At 34.5% G+C, this 17,819-nt stretch overlaps 1 protein-coding gene across 3 annotated transcripts in view; it reads right to left on the minus strand.

Annotated features, from left to right (window-relative positions):
* Nucleotides 1-734: 734 nt before the first annotated feature.
* Nucleotides 735-17,819, minus strand: part of LOC150100171 (uncharacterized) — a 123,310-nt gene continuing 106,225 nt past the window's right edge. For all 3 annotated transcript variants that reach the window (XM_090403140.1, XM_090403138.1, XM_090403139.1), the window contains exon 3: nucleotides 735-5,210. In XM_090403140.1, coding sequence (XP_090259266.1) covers nucleotides 4,948-5,210 — 263 coding nt within the window. In that variant the 3' untranslated portion in view covers nucleotides 735-4,947. The remainder of the gene's footprint in view (nucleotides 5,211-17,819) is intronic.

Genomic DNA, 17,819 nt, shown 5'->3' on the forward strand with positions numbered 1-17,819 from the left:
ATATGTAAATAGTTATTGAAAGCAAATATTTCAAAATAAGTTGCTAAAAATAAAATATTTTTCAAGATATAAGAGTAGAAACATCTCTTAATAATAAACATAAACAAGAATATCTGTTCAAAGTTAGGACTGTGATTATTTACGTATTTTTCCAATATTTATATTTATATTTATTTATATATAGGAAATAATTAGAAGTTTCTTATTTGTGTGGTCTGTTTTTTCCCTATATTTGTATTAATCGAAATATAATAGTTGTTATTTTAAGTAATAATTAGAAGTAATTTTTCGAAACAGGGGTTAATCAGATAAACTGATAAGTAATAAAAATAAGTAACTGATAAATAAAAAATTGATAGAGATATTGGCCCATGCTTGTGTTTGTACATAATGAAGTATTATTGTTACTGTTTGTCCATTAATTGTTTCTTACTGATGCCTTTTAATGTCGTTATAGGACATTTCTAGTTCGAGGTATGTTTTGAATCTTTTTTTTGTTGTTGTTGTTGTTGAAAGAGAATTAAAAATAAATAAAACTGCACAACGTGAAGACCTTTCTCTGTACTTAGTATTCAAATATTCAACTTTATTAATGGATACTAATCTCTCTATCAGGACAGAGGAACTTGTGTATGTTTATGTGGGGGGGGGGAACCAAATAGGATTCGGGATACAACAACGATTAAAAGAATATGTCTGACACTATGTTACAAACTATTACACAAAAGGCAATGTACCATGAAACCGATTTTATTAATCACTGAAAAACTACAAGGTTTTCATCACACATACAAGTCGGTGTAGCCAACACGGGGGCCACTTGAATGTGACAAATATCTCAACAGAACGAATTCTACACAAGACAATAAACAGGTGGGAGCTACACCACTACTTTTCCATCAGTACAGAATTGCAGAAAAAATGACTCGCAGTGAATATTATTCTAGCATTGCTGGTTGATCAGTTGGATAAAGACTTATGCAAGTGAGATAACAACTGGTGATTGGTTGTATCCTATTGGTGAGTTCAGCAACACAAAAAAAAAGTAAAACTGTTACATCACTTACAGCTATTTAATGATTACAAATGGGAACGTTTCGACAATTTATTTCCCATAAACATAAAGTACTCAAATCACTAGTCATGTGGCAGTATTTATATGACTCCATATCTACATTTAAGTCTCCGGTTTTTCACAACATAATAACCGTTAACGAATGTCAAAAACTGATAACCACGTTTTGAAGCGGTAAGAAGGAAGGTCGTTGCCACACGAAAAGTTCGACGAATGGTCGCGTCGAACAAGCGGGGAACGGTGAGGTTAAACCAGCGGCTCGACTAGTGACCTCGGCGCGGTCAGAATTATTGGAGACTAGGGTCAGATTCTCCGTAAAAGGAAAAGTTTGCGCTAAGAAAATGACACGTTGTTGATGAAAAATAAGAAAAAACGGAAAGAAAAAAGGTCACCTTCTTAGATAACCGTTGTTGGAGCAGCATGGGTGCCTACGGTACGATCTGCATGGATTTCATGTTTGTGTCGTTTTTGACACAAAGAAATAAATTAATGTTAGATCGGACTACGTGATTCGTTTGCGATGAAAGAAGCTGAAGGAAACGCAGATGAACTGGAAGTGAAAAATAACATTTTTCTTGTCATATGTGATTATGGTGTACGTGAAATGATTTCTAAATAGCGAGGTCCCCGACGTGGGAGGTTACATAGATTTATTCTGTGTACGGAAATCTCTCTAGCTATGTATCCACCATGGTTATAAGAAAGTGTAATTTTTTTGAAATTTAAACTTTGTTGCTGATATTTATGAAGTGGTAGTACTGAAACTGCTACTATAAAAATTAACCAATAACATATTATTCTTTCAAATATATTATAAAATATATATTGTTTATTTTTATTAAATTATTTAGTTTTTACACGATAATAGACTTTCTGTTAAGTTTGATTTTTTTGGATAAATGTTATTAGCCACCATTTTATGTCAATGATATAATAGCAATATCAGCACTGTTGTTCTCGGCTGTTCTTTTTCTACGTTTGAAACATAGATAAAGGCAAGTCTCGTGTTTCCGATACAAACTACATGTGGGAATTGAAGACGACATTTGTAAGCAGAATGTGTAGGACGAGGTAAGCCCCTGGATGTTGTGCTTATCAGAACACACGTGGCAATACCTCCTGAGGTTTGTGCCCAGACTTCGTGACACACTTATACTTTAGGCCTTTGCAGCTTTGAGCTCAATATTTTGAAAGTTCGATTTCTGCTTTTTCCCATATGCTACAAATGTGAAGTCTGGCTGTTCTTATTAGTCACTGTAGACGCTACAATCCCCTGGGATAGTGGAGGCTTACGATGTGACATTGAAGAAATACATGGTAACCTAGCTGATGTTCCATAGGCACTTTGGCATGGCGGGAAACATATGTCTTCCGAGATCTCTCAGTAAGGATTTTAAATGTAAAGCCATAAAACCAAGGGACCTAAATCTGTATTTCGTGATCAATATTATTTATGTGAGCAGCTTATATGCTTGTATGTAATGGTCGTAGGACGGTTGCAGTAGTGACATAGATCTATAACGGTGGGATGGAAGCTATTCGGAAGCAAGGCTACTTATGACTGAACATAAAAAAAGAGAGAAAAAAACGAAGAAAATAAAATAGATTGCGAACCAATAACATTTTCGACAAGGGGATATCGAACTTCGTTTATATTAAATTTTCTCACTGTTTTAAAAGCGTTTATGGTATTTCGTTTGGCTGTTTTGTGTTTTCTGCCTCACTATTGTTTTGATCGGTTAAAATTTCATGTAGCAACGACCTCTCTGACATAATTTGAAGATAAATCCAATGTTCTAAATTATGTATACATAAAAAGATATTTTCCTCCACTTGGGAGGAAAAATAGGAATTTCTGACAAGAATATTCAACAGCGAAATTAACAAAGAATGATTATAAGTACAACAATTCAGTTTAACAATAAAACAATTGCTATAATCAAAGTTATTTTAGAGTTAAAATTTATTCCGCCGTGGGGGCGCTGGTATCAAACGATCCAGAACTAGGAAGTCTTATATCACCTAGTAAGATAATTGGTGTAATTTTTTTCCATAACATTTTGCTATTGAAAAGAGAGAAAACGTAGCATTGAGCTTACACTACTGCGTCCTATGGATCAGTTTGACAGTAAACGTTCCCCAAGGCAGAGAGGAATAAAACTGAGCATTAACTTACAAACATGGCATGTCCTGCAGGCGAAGACAATCTAAATGACTTCGGCCTTCGTCTCTATCTGTTACATATATCCAACTAGATACGGGCCTACTTTTCCTCTCTCTAATCGTAAACCAAATGGCGATATCCACTGAAATCCCCCCCCCCCCTAAAAACCTTCTTATTGTATTCACTTGAGGCTGTAGCTTGTCATTAGTCAAGACCCATTGCAGCTGACCACTGGCACACCATTTCAAGTAGGAAAAAAATAACAATAAATAAATAAAAGTATCCAGAGATGGAGCAACCGCCATTATGGATGTGCTATCTAAATTTGGCTGAAGGCAAATGCGAGGGAAGAGTCGGGGAAAAACTCTCTTTCATTCTCAGTCTGTGTGAAAGCAACTGCTACCTCCGACTACGGCAAAGGATCTGTATTTGGGCTAAGACATTCCCCTTAAAAATGTAGCCAGTGTTACGCTATCCTTTAAAACCCCGAACACTGATTTATAGTACACATAGACGACCCTAAGAAGGGAACTCATCCCGACTACAACCTCCACGCTCGGGATCAAAATTAGCGACTGACAAAGCCGTAAATAACCGTAGACAGACTTTTGCGCATCCGCTTGATAATAAGAGGGAGAAAGTTGTCCAGCGGGCGCTACCATGTTCCATTTCATTCCCCCCCCTCATAGTTAAGGCTACTGAAGTGACGTGATAAGATTCCTATACAAGAGACATCTCTTTGTGTAGCCATGAAGCTGCTTGATAATGTTGTGAAAGACGACTCGATTAGGCCTTCTTACGCGCCTTGCATATCCATTAAGTATACACAGGCAGGTGCTTAAAAGACGCTATAAAATTTCGATGCTAGTGGGCTTTTGTTTTCCATTTTACCCCTAGTTATGCGCTAATGCGGTTGCAGAAACATAACAACGAGTCTAATGGCCTCCACAGATCCAGCACACATCACGGAATTCTGTTGCCTCGTGGGGTAGCTCCCTTAACGACATCTTTCAAAGGATAAAAATTAATTCTGACACACAATTAACAGGTGATAACGACAGCCGCTTAAGCTCTTAACGAAACATAAAAGGAATGGGATAAAAAAAAAACAAAAATACATCTAACAAAAATACTACAACCAACTCGGTTGTATGTCCCGTTACTAAATACATGGATATGAAGACGTTTGGATGAATTTTATTTAGCAATACTGACGTGTTGGAAATAAATAAACCACATTAATCTACAGCCCAACCGGCAATCTGATAAGACAGTGAAGTATATTTACTACAGTTACAATTTCTAGTCGATCTTGAAGCGCAAAAAATTACAACCTGTTGAATAACTGTTTAGTATTGACGGATAGTCAGTGTGTGTGTGTGTGTGTGTGTGTGTGTTTAGTAACATGGGTTCTTTTAATATCATTATCGTACAAACGTTGTTGACAACCTAGAATGAGCAAAATGTCCAGGTCCCTCTTGTGGGTAGCTGAACGCGAGACAATACAAAGAATGAACAAGAAGATGATGTTGAAAAAGTTCAATTCACCACAACTACAGTATATATATTTATATGTATATATATACAAATCTACCCACATCATAGTTCATCTCTACTGTGGTTGGTTGACCATTCATGGTCAGATACGTATAACAGAGGGGAGTTTTCAGCAAATCGTTTCTTCTATCACTTTCTTTTTCTTTATTCTTCATTGAGGTGGGCGATCCGGATGATGGGTTAATTCTGGAGCGTTTGCGCCCATAACGAGACCAGCTTCTAGTTTAGCTTTGTTTTCTTTCTTCCATTTCATCCTTCTATTCTGGAACCATATTTTAATCTGTCGTTCAGTTAAACAAAGCGCATGGGCGATCTCGATTCGCCTCCTCCGTGTCAGATAGCGATTAAAATGGAACTCTTTCTCCAGTTCTAGCGTCTGATAGCGAGTGTAGGTTTGGCGGCCACGTTTCCTCTCTGCAAAAAAAGAATATTTGATGAGTATTTCAAAAGACATTAAGAGGGAATGATAATAACATAGTTACTATTAAATGAACTGTTTAATAATGATATTAAGCAATGCAAAATATTTTCTTCATGTTATCACATTGCAAATTATCATGGACATACAATAATATTCTAACAATAATCTATTAGTTTGCTATAATATATAATAATGTTATGAATTTATTTCGTACGATTGACAGTCAAAAATACTGAATATTGCGCTTCTTTCTCTTAAAAAAAGTTTTACATTAATATTAAAATTTATTTTGAATAGTGCTAATTGATTTGTTACAATAAATGTAATCCCTAAAGTTTTCTTTTTATTTTCTCTCCACAACTAACATTTGCACATTTTACGAGAGTTAACTGGGTGAACAGATATCGTAATTATTTAATGCCAATTTAGGTAATGAACTTTCTGTTTTATGTGCATAGAAATTCTACGATAAATTCAATTCTATGTTCAATTCATAAACACTTCCTATAAGAATGAAAATAAGATAGCTTGATAAAATATAAATAATGGTGTATTTCAAAATAAATTTTATTTCGAAAAAACTTTAAAGTAAAAAAAGCAAATTATAGAAAAAATGCAAAGTAATTAAGTATTACCTACTTTTAATAATATAATATATAGCAAAATTAAACATTATTTCGACAATAATGCACATTTTAATTTCGCGTCTATGATTTGTAAGTGACCTTTTCCTTGAAAGAACTTTCTGAATATGATCTGTTCAACAAAGTAAACAACCAGTAGATAAACTTTTAAAGAGTATGATATATATATATATATATATAAATGACACGTCAAATGACAGACATAATTTACCTTATCGGTTCCAATTAAAGTTTATTTATTTTTTACTTCTAGTTAACAAAACAAACACGTTGGTATATCACGTGTTGTATTGGATTGCATCATGTGTATGACAAACATATCGCAATGCTTATAGAACTGTTGGAACAATGCAACACATCACATACACACGCGCAACATAGCTCATGATATGTTGCACTACCGAAATATATTATAAATGGATTTAATAGAAAGTCATTATACGTAACCTTATACTATTTAAAGATTCAGCTCTTTATACTTTGTAAAACAAGTGTGATCTATGTTTCGTTAGTAGAAACATTCTTAAAACTTGGTTCGTCGTCATCAAATACGCAGACGATAGAAGAAACTCATCATCTCAGCAAGACAGTTTTCCGCTGATGACAGTATTAGGATAATGACAAGTTTGGCTGACGACTATGTGAACGCGCTGTAAGACGGGGGTTTCGGGTTAATGACGGCAGCCGGCACCTCTCCAGCCAACTGTGGCGTGATTAAAGAGAAATTCTATGGTATTTTCCTACCTTACCTTCAACACACTTCTAAGCGTCGGTGGCGTTTGCATTTCGTCTGCCTGCCTGCCACAACAGCAAGTTTGAAGGCAGTATACGAGTTAGATTAACCAGCAGTGCTACAATACCAGTGACAGACTGTCCAAATGATATGGTGTACGGAAGAAAGGGGGATAAGGGGGGGGGGGGATTTCGTATATAATTTACTTTTCTCTAATTAGAACTAATGGTGTGTCGTACAACACAGAGAATGCATTATATTAATACGGCTCTTAATGACTTTTTTTTGACAAAATGTCCAAAATACCAATCACAAACTCCAGAATTAAACATAAAGAGAAATTAATATTTAGAAGATATTACGACCACGGCAAACCTTAAATTGCCTACGTTGAGGTAGAGAGGGGGAACAGTTCTACAATCATTTGGGGATCAATTTATTTTTGAAGAGGGAAAAGGTTCTCTATCCGTAGCTGTTCTTTTTCTCCGATATTTCTACTTTTATTTATTTATGTGTGTATGTGTGTGTGTGTGTTTTGCTTTCTTTGTAAGTGTCCATGCACAATTTGAGATAAGTCACGGTGTTTACAAGTCAAGTAATGTTTCACAATCAGGAAAAAAATGGCAAAGAATTCAGCCTTTTACAATGACTACTCTTCGAAACTAAAACTCGTAATGGGATTTCTTCATGGCCACATCGGAGCCCACTTGTTTCCCCTACACAGAAATGTCCATCTCGTGTGTTACTAAGAGATGGTAGACCAGAAAGAAGATATACTGGTTTTATGAGTCGCTTGCATACGGCGAGGAGAATCTGAAAATGGTTTCGTAGAAGTCCAATTGCCTTTTCTTTCATGTTCGAAAAGTTCCGTTAACTGATGTGTTCTTGAAAAAAATCAGTAACGCACCATTTCCTATCACAGATTCACGAAATCCACAATAGAAATTTAGTTTTAAATTTTAAAATAATTTTACTGTATACTAATTTCCCATTATTAGAATTTTATATCTAAATGTACAATGTACACGTAATGTACATGTACGTGTAAATGTGTCGCTAAATGACAAAATTCTAATTGAAAACTGCATAATTGATATGCCAATATGAATCAAATCTTGAATCAAATTATATGCCACATTTTTATTTTAAGAAAATCTGCAATTCAAACTAAGGAACGCATGTAAAGAATTTATTCTTTTGGTTACGGTACAGAGAGAGGAGAATACGGTTTTTTTTTTTTTCAATACTGGTATTTGATATCTTGAATTTCCTTTATTATTATTATTATTATTATTATTATTATTATTATTATTATTATTATTATTATTATTATTATGTCCGCGCGGTTAGCCTAGTGGCTGTGCACTTTGCAACCATATGCCTGGGGAAGGAGTGTCCTAGGTTCGATTCCCGTCGGAGCTGAAGGATCTTCCTCAGCCATAGCCAAGTTAGCCGGGTTTTTCCCCAGTTTATCGTGGGGTTTTTCATCCTGCAAAGCAGGCAAACCGGCCTTGAGAACTCAACATTGCGGACATAGGATACACCGGGGCGTAGGGATGACCACTTTATCCTGTGAACGGTTTGAAGTTCGATGAATAATAAACCCTTGACACCGCAAGGTAAAAGAAGGTAAAAGGGAGATGAGATTATTATTATTAGTAGTAGTAGTAGTAATGTATGTCCTCAATCTAATGGTTGATGGGGTAGCAATGATATTTTACTAGGGAATTATTATAGAACAAGGTGTTTTCCCAGTCGAGGGACGAAACAACCCCCATCTCCCTATGTCTAACGCACTTTTACTCGAAAAGCTCTGATAAAGGTTCTTCGTTTCATACTTGAGATTTGAGCCCAGGTCTTCTAACCAATGGACTCAGTAGTAGTATATTTTTAAAGTTTCTGATATCCTAAGCATCACCTCTGAGTACGAAACATGTTCAAACAACGCAAGAATTAGGTTAGTAACCTAATCTAACTTATGCCATCATGGCGAACGATGCATCGGTCTGACAGTTATTTAATGAATTTAAAAATATATAAATCTATTCCAGTACTAAATTTGTTTAATTTAGGTTAACCTGAATAAATCTGAGTGAGCTGTCATTTCAAATTTCTAAAATAAACCAAAACGTTTGGAACTGTATTCTTCCTACAGTTTTCTAACATCTGTTTACTTTGAATTCTTTTCCATTTATTATTTATTCGTTATATTTGAACAAACGCCATGGACGAAATACAAATAAGTGATAGCAGTGCATAGGCACGGAAAAATCCGGTAATATTTGGGCATCTACGACACATTACTTTCTCTCTGCTAGCCAACCTGCCCTTTCTCATTCGGAGCAATTAATCACACATGAGAACTATGATAGTGATAAACAGAAATGATACGATAAGAATTACATTGTACATAGAACATAATCACCCTTCCTAACAGCTGAAATGTTTTAACATCGCCATTACATTTAATGGAGTCGCATTTTTCAACAACGACTCCGATAGTCTGGGCAAATAACTGCGAAACATTAGTAAACAGCTACTGTCATTATAGCAAACCGAAAACATGTCAAAGAGCAAGCTCTCAGAAAACTTGTACATCAGGGATGGCTCGGAATGATACCGAATGCTGTTCGCCAAATATAATAGACATACCACAGAAGGAAAAACAGCCCAGAATTCCATCTGCACTCGTTACAGAATAGGAAGCAAATAAAGTTTGGTATCCAAGATCTCTACAATTGCATGCCTGCTTAGTATTATGGGGTTTACCCAAGCAGAAAAACGGGAATTCCCCCAAAAATGATTTAATAGCATAACATCAAAACATTTGAAATAGCTTGTTCAAAGTTTATATTAATAAAAACCCATATTTTATATTTATTCTTTTTTTTTAATTGTGTCAATAACAAGAATTTATGAAAGATAACATTATTTATAATCATGATTCTAAGTTGTATACTCGAAGTTAATTACTAGGGTATCTTCAAAAATAACATCATATGGCATGACGTAATTTCCAAGTTGTCTCATATAATAATAATAATAATAATAATAATAATAATAATAATAATAATAATAATAATAATATAGTTTCTCTTATAAAACCCAGTGAGCTTAAAAAATGAAGAAAAAATAATTACAACAAAAAGCATCTTTCTTATCAGATGACTTTAATTTTCCATTTTATCCAATTCATTTAATTCTTTAAAATGTGGCCATAAACAACACACTCTTATTCAAACGTGCTTGTATTAAATATGAAGGAATCCATTTTTTTATGTGTATTATAGTTTTATTTTGCGAATTCGCATGATTGTTTAAAGAAGATTAATAAATAAATATTTATTCCAACTTAACTATTATTTGTTTCTTAATTCTTTTATATTTAAAAATAAAAAAGAATCGATATATTTATATTTTCTAAACACACCATTTTTTAACAACAATACTGGTAATATATATATTTGTAGATTTTATATTTTCTTCTAATAAAAAGTTAGTTTTGGTTTTATAATCGAAATACGAATCAAAATCAATATAAATAATTTGAAGTATTTAACGAGTTATAATTTGAAGCATTTAATGAGTTAAATAAAAATATAATTTGAAGCATTTAGCGAGTTAAATAAAAATAATTTATGAAGTAAGATCTGCTTACCCTATTATAGAGAATAAAATTTTATACCATAGTTATCATTAACGAAGCACATCACCACGTAACCAAGATCTGTGAACAACTGAAAGAGTAACTTGTTGCCTGGAGAGACCGTTCAGTAGAGAATGCGGTAGGTTCCACTTTTTCTTTCTTTCTTTTCTTTTTTTTTCCGGGAACAACTTCTAGTCACTCAATGCGCTCTTTCGATTTCTCCCTAAAAGCTAAAATTTGAATGTAATTGCCCCTTTGTCTTGCGATCGCCACCACAACAATACGGGACAGTGCTTGTAAATCACGTAGGAAGGTCTAGCGACCCCCTCTTCGCTCTCTTGCGGGGTACTGGAATAGCTTTACGGCACTCATTACTGTGTTTTTCTCGACGATACCCCGGTATAACTGTCATGACTGATACTCGCCGAAGAGTGTTTTACAACCGTAGGGCGTAAGCAGTAAAAAAAAAAAAGGGGTTGGGGGGGGGGGGGGACAAATGAAGGAATTTTCACGCCATTTTTAGACTTTTAGCAACGTATCTTTAGGGCGTAAGAAAACGGCTGGAAATAGCTCAAATACGACTCAAGACACAAAAGTTACGCAGTAGACCACATTACTTAAACGACGTAGGGATGTTCCGTAACTGTTCCGCTGAGCGCCGCGAGCGATCACCGAAGATATCCTTTAAAACACTAGAATCAGTGCTGTCCCAAAGATAAACCGAACAATGGCACCACATGTCAAATTTTGCACTCCATTCACCTACATAAAGCAAACCGTTAACGCACTTTTTGTTATACTGATCAAACATTAAAAAACAATACCTAAAAATATCTTAAACAAGAATTACGAAACTGCAGTAAAAAAGATGATTATGCTATATACTTGCACTAATAATGCTGTTTACAAATTGCATTGTTCGTCTGCTATTACAGTGACGCCCTCTATTGTCTATCCGTCTTTGTTGAAATAAATTAAAAATAGCTAAGCACGCATAAAAAACTCAGATATAATCAATTCTTTTTTCGTTGTTTTAATTATTGCAATTTTAGGTAAATATTTCCGTAGTAAACTACATTATGTATTGCGGCTGTTATTCATTTTTATTTTATCGCATTCGTTTCTGCAAATATAGAATTTCCTCTTTTCGTTTGCCGTTTTGTAACATTATGGATGGAGTCTCTTTCTGGCCCCGATTTCACCGTAAATATAAACACTTTTTTCTCGCGAATGGTGAAGAAATAGAAGAATCAAATGGCTGTCTAGTCCATTTTGTTTTCATTGTGTCATTCACCGGCACGTGTGTTCCAGGCATCGTGTTGTCATCACTCAGTTCTATTTTAAATACTTTACGCAGTCAAAGAAAGGACACGAAGGTACTCTATTTATGCTCGGGGACAGACAGAAACAAGGTAAATGTGTATGTATGGCATACGAACGTGTATCAATTGCCTATTCGCCAGCTAAATGTGACAAGGTGAATTTTCTTCTAACAATAGCGAACCTTCTGTGGCAAAGCGAAACACACTGTAAAATGCTCCTACATGGACCTGTTTTACACACGCCTTTCATCATAGCAGGACGGACAATCCTTAATGGTTAGAAACGTCAAGCCAAGGTTGGATAAATGCAAACGAGAAAATATGACGAATGCATTTATGTATATTTTTATTCATTTCTCTTTTCTGGTGGCCGCTTGGAAGTAGCTCGCTGTATACAAAGTTGGGATGGCGTGAATTTAGCTTTGAGAGATGAGCCCCATTGACTCTGGAGCTCTTTTTTTTCCTCAGATCCGCACCGCGATATATTCTCCAGGGACCTGGATTACTGCGGTTCAGTTTCTGATGGTGCACCAAAGCAAATAGCACACTCCGGTCCATAAATTCTCCGCAAGGAGACAGTGCGATTTGAGTGCTTTCTCCGTTTTGAAAGGTGATGGACATTAATCATGTCTTGGTGGGATCAATACTTGAAACAAATGACTTGCAAAGAACCAAGAGAAGAAGAAGAAGAAAGAAGAAGAAGGAGCCAAAGAAAAATTATCCCAGCCAGCAATTAATTACCAGACTTTTAGTTGGAAGATCAATAGAAGGGATACGAAACTTTCTGTAAGATCTGTCAGTGACGCGTGGTCTCTCTTTGCAGCATTCAGTGAGGTGGGGGGGGGGAGAGAAAAAAAAAGACAAAAAGGATACTATTGTTTCATTTGATAGAACATCGGCGAGATTTCAGAACAAAATGGCTGCGTATTTTACTGAAACTATATTTGCAAGTTTTGTACAAAAAAGTCCATTGTTTTTATAACTGTATTCCATTGTGACTCTTTTCGCTGCTTTAAAACTGTAACTGGATCATTCAAAATGCCATGGATGTATATCTGATCTGTAAATGAGGAGAGGAAATAGAAATTTCACTGAAGTCTTCTTTCCCTGTCGAATATTTAAGGCGTATTTGGAATCTTCTACAGCAAAATATCGATGTTCATATCTAATATGAAAGCCCAGATTCGGTGGGTGAATTATGTCATTTAAATCAAGATCGCACCGTTTATATCAATAGCACTCTCCTTTGTAATTAAATATGCAATTTTTTCGTAAATATTAAAACATCGAATTACTTTTCACTTATATTAAAATTAATCGAAATTCTAGTTTACTTTTTTTTATCCGAACTGTTGGAGATTTTCTTAGATCTTTTAATAATCTAAACCTTTCGACTTAACAACCTGAAAACTATTTATAGAGTTAATCTCCATCAATCATTAAACTCACATTGCAGATGGAAAAACGATCTTGAATTTCCGAATCAAAATTTTTAAAATACGATACCATTGTTGAATGTTGTATTATACGTTTATAACTTTTAGAAGCTATAAATGTATAAATATATATTTTTTTTTATTCTGCAGAAAACTTGGGAGATGGTTGCTGACTAAGAAGTCACCATTTGTCATCTTTTATGGATCGTAATTGTGCACTGATATTGGATTTTATGAGTTTTTTTTTAATCCATTTTCATGTTATAAACGTTATGAAAATATTAGTTTGTTGCTATTCTAGAGGTGATCGAAGCATTTTATTTTTGTTAAGTTTGTATATAATCAGAATTTATTAAATTTATATCGACTCTGTATTCTAAATACTAAAACATAGATTCAATAAACTCTTCCTAGAATTTATAAATTCTAAAACAATTTAATATTTTAAACTTTTAAAGTACTTGATAATTTTAAATATCTTAAGACTTTGTAGAAGTTTTCAGTTTTCTCTATACACCATTTTTATTTTTTATATATAGAATATTATATATGTTTGTTACTCAAATTAGTAATTTGAATCAATCGACCGTGAGATGCGGTGATTGATTCATTCAATCCAATACCCTTGGAGGGTAATGGATGGCAATGCTGTAGCCAAAGAAGTTGTAACTGAGACTCGGCTATTGCTGTTACCCTCCTGCTATGATCAGAGCTTTAATTTAATAGCTCAATAACACCTTATCCCTACACTGTCCTCTACAGATAACTGGGAAGATGAAAAGCATTCTTGCTTCGCCCCTTTAAGCCAGTCCTTGTAAGGACTAAGTATAATGATATCGAATTGAGACGGGAGATTGACCGTGAGATGCGATGAGTATAATGATATTTTGAGCAACACATAGATGCTCTTATTAAGAATATTGTTATCTTTTTAAATTAATTTTGCATATGCAAGAAGTGTTATACTGTACCCTATATATATTCTAATTTATGGATTCAGATAATTATCAATATTTTCATGAATTAAGTATCTGTGTTATATGATAAAAATTGAACATATTACATCCTTCAAATAATTAGCATTACAATAACAACAGAATAAAAATATTTATCAGTTAATTTTTCTAGTAGCATGCCCCTTGATAACGATGCGAAAAGATACCATAATTAAGGTAAAAAAATAATGAAGAAACATATACACATTTTAAATTTCTCTAAAATAAAATATTTAGTTAACAAATGTTGAGCGAACTCAGAAAAGTGCATTAAAGAGCGAGAAACAATCTCCTTTCACACCACAGTATATCCCTCGTTCCCTGTTGCTTTTTATGCAACAGGAGAATCGAGTTTGCTGTTTCGTTGGCTGTATGAATAAAAAAATCATAACCAACGAATTCCTCTCGCGCTCGGCTCTATCAAAAGAAATAAAAGATTTTGTGGACTAGATGTCTCTATCATCGGTAGCTATATGAATAAATAATTACAACCGAAGCCGTTCTTGCCCGTATTATCACTTATTCATAGAAAATTACTTATTCATATCATCGGCAGGCGGGCCATGTTGGAATTTCTACTGCGTTTCGTTCAATGTGTAATATACTTTTGCGTCTGGAAACAGAGTTTATTTTATTTTATTTCTTTTTTTTTTTCACTAAAGTAACGGAGTTTTGTAAAAACAAAGACCACAAATACAAATTGTTAGCTGGAAGTCTAGGCTGTGGGATGATTCGTATTCAGATGACTGCTATCACGCGACACAGCTGGAACTTCTGACTCTATAATCTCTTCTGCTTAATGGTAATATAACGTCTGATGAAGTAGGGGTACCACTTGGGAAAATACACGCACAGTCGCTTCTTTCTGTGTGTGTGTGTGTGGGGGGGGCGGACAAAAATAACACTAATTTAATTTGTGAGGTGAGTAACGATAGAGGATTATGAAATGTAAAATAACATCGACAGAGCGGTTATTTAACTAGCTAGTTGGATAAAGATTAAGTTACATTCAAGGCTATAACAGCAGCTGTTTTCAGTACATCAAGGCCACTTAAGATTCCAAACACCCAAGTTGATAAAAATAGTAACAATAAAAAAGAAAAAAGTATTAAATGAAAATTAAAATGATTACCGTTCGCCTTTTATGTATTATGATTTTAATGGATAATTTACGTCTAATAGTGTTTCACTATTGAACATAATTTAAAAAAATCCTCTGCAGAAAAATATTCTTTTTTGGCCCGCCTACTCTGTAATTTTTCCCAGTCGAGCCCTTAACAGAACTGGTTGAAGAACCCTCCTATGTAAGCTCCTCCCCCTGTGGGGTAGGTTGGGTAAGGTGTGTCACTTTCTTTGCGTAAGGTTATGTGTCTTTGTGTAGAAAAGAGACAGATTTCCGTTTTCATGGGCACAGTTCGAAAATGTTGACAGTTCAAGGACATCCAACTTTTACTTTACTGTATATGGAAAGAAGAGAAAGAAGGGGAAAAAAAATCCTTTTTAACTAATGCCATACTTCAACGTAATTTTTCATCAAAGTTAGATATTCTTTCTAAATTTTTGTCCATTGTTAAATCTAATATCACGTCTTGTCAGCTTTCCTCACATGAGAAAGTTTTTTAATTTATTTATTTAATTTTTTAGTCACAGTCTAGAATACATAAATCAGTATTTTACACTCCGTCTACAAGTTGCTATCTGTTTGTGGTGTCTGCTATATTTTTCATTTTAAATTGCCGTTATAATACAATTAACAATGCTGTATTTAACTTTTAAGTAGTGCGTACATTCTACATATTTATTCCAAACAGAATTCGTTATGATATGATAAAAGAAAATAAATATGGTAAAAGGTAAATATCAAACAAAATATTTCTTTATGATAGTTAAAGAAAATGTTATGCGTTCTTTTTTTGGTAATGTCGAGAGAAAAAAAGGGAAAAAAAATCCTTATTTCTTCAGACGAGCAAGCATATTTATATGTTTGAGCAATCTGCTATTCAAACAATGAATGTGACTGATAGAATTTTTTAACACACGATGACGTTTGACTCTGTTCTTCGCAAAACTAAATTATGACATACGCCGTATATAAAAAATAGCACAGAGTGTAATTTTATAGTTAGTAATATTTTTTTTTCACAGCGATCAAAAAACAACGTTTCTTAAATATAATCTAAATAGGAATTTGTATTTAAAAATATATCATACGACTTTCTCCCGCTGATAATTTAAATTTCAATAAAACCAGCTTAAAATTGATCCAGAATGACTTGAGTTCAGTATACAAGAGTAACGATTGAACTGTTAAAACTGTACTGTCCGTTGGACATCGTTTGATGAAAGATCACGTCATCTAGATTTCGAAAGATTTTGAACTCGGTTTAAATTGCAGCAGCTGTTGGGGGAAGGGGGGGGGGGGAACGGAAGCTTTCTTTCCGCTTCCGTTTCCTCCCCATGCCCTACACAGACAACAGTGAACCACAATAGACACAATGAAGCCATTGGCATTGGTAATCGAGTTTGCTTTGATGTCTTCCTGGATTTTCGTTAATCTATCTTCCCTGAATATAAATAGTGATTTCAGAAGACGCAATTTTACTCCAGTAATTAAAAATTTTACCAGCATAACAATATTTAGATAAGTTGAAATATGTCGCGATATATATATATATATATATATATATATATATATATATAAACCGCAGTGTTTATTATAAAGGAGATAGTTATTGAAAAGCAAGATAATTCAACATATTTCTTCTTTGTATTATTATCTACGGTTTTTTTTATTATTATTTATTTTTTAACTTCTCCACTTCTTTGAATTACTGTCTGGCCATGTGTGGACTCAGAAATGTCGTTGCGAACAGCTGTCTGAAGTGGACACGATGCTTTCCGAAATAACTCAGAGATCTCTAGGCTATTTGTTCCAACTGTCATGTGGGCCTGATTCTTCGAAATGAATCAAAGAAACTAAATAAATCGCTGAATGCCAACACCAAGAAGAATGCGTTTGTAGTTTGCGATATGAAGAATTTACCAGCCCTTTTTTAAAAAAAAAACCCTGAGAAATTGAAACTTTCATTCACTATTACTGAAATATGTGCATAGTATAAGTCACTATACTAAAGTATTATTATTACTGAAATATGTGCACATAGACTATACAAGTATAGTCTATGTGGAAAATTTTGTATGATAATACAAAATTTTTCACTAGTGATATACTTGTCCATTGCAGGTACTTATCCATATAGGGACTGACTTAAAGGATGAAGCAAAAATGCTTTTCATCTTCCTCGTTATCTGTAGAGGACCGTGTAAAGATAGGGTGTTATTGAGCTATTAAAGCTCTGATCATGGCAGGAGGGTAACAGCAATAGCCGAGCCTCAGAACTTCATTGGCTACAGCATTGCCATCCATTACCCTCCAAGGGTATTAATCACCGCATCTCACGGTCGATTAATTCCACCACCCTCCTCACACCCTTGCAGGTAGTTCTTATAAGAACTGGGCGATGGACTGCGTCCTTGACTCTTTATCCCGTCATCTGAATGAAGAGAATCTGTGTGGATGGAGTGTTATCGAGCTAAAAGCTCTAGTCATGGCTGGGTAACGGCAATAGCTGAGCCTCAGTTAAAACTTCATTGGCTACAGCACTGCCATTTGTTACCCTGGAAGTTCTAAAAAGGACTTTCTCTCATATCTCGAATTCTCTCTCCTTGCAGGTAGACCTTAGAGTCCTTATAAGGACTGGCTTAAAGCGGCGAAGCAAGAATGCTTTTCATATTCCCCGTTATCTGTAGAGGACAGTGTAGGGAT

The sequence above is a fragment of the Typopeltis vanoorti genome, chromosome 13 (assembly GCF_054136105.1).
Source record: "Typopeltis vanoorti isolate ZY-2024b chromosome 13, IOZ_Tvanoo_1.0, whole genome shotgun sequence".
Taxonomy (NCBI): domain Eukaryota; kingdom Metazoa; phylum Arthropoda; class Arachnida; order Uropygi; family Thelyphonidae; genus Typopeltis; species Typopeltis vanoorti.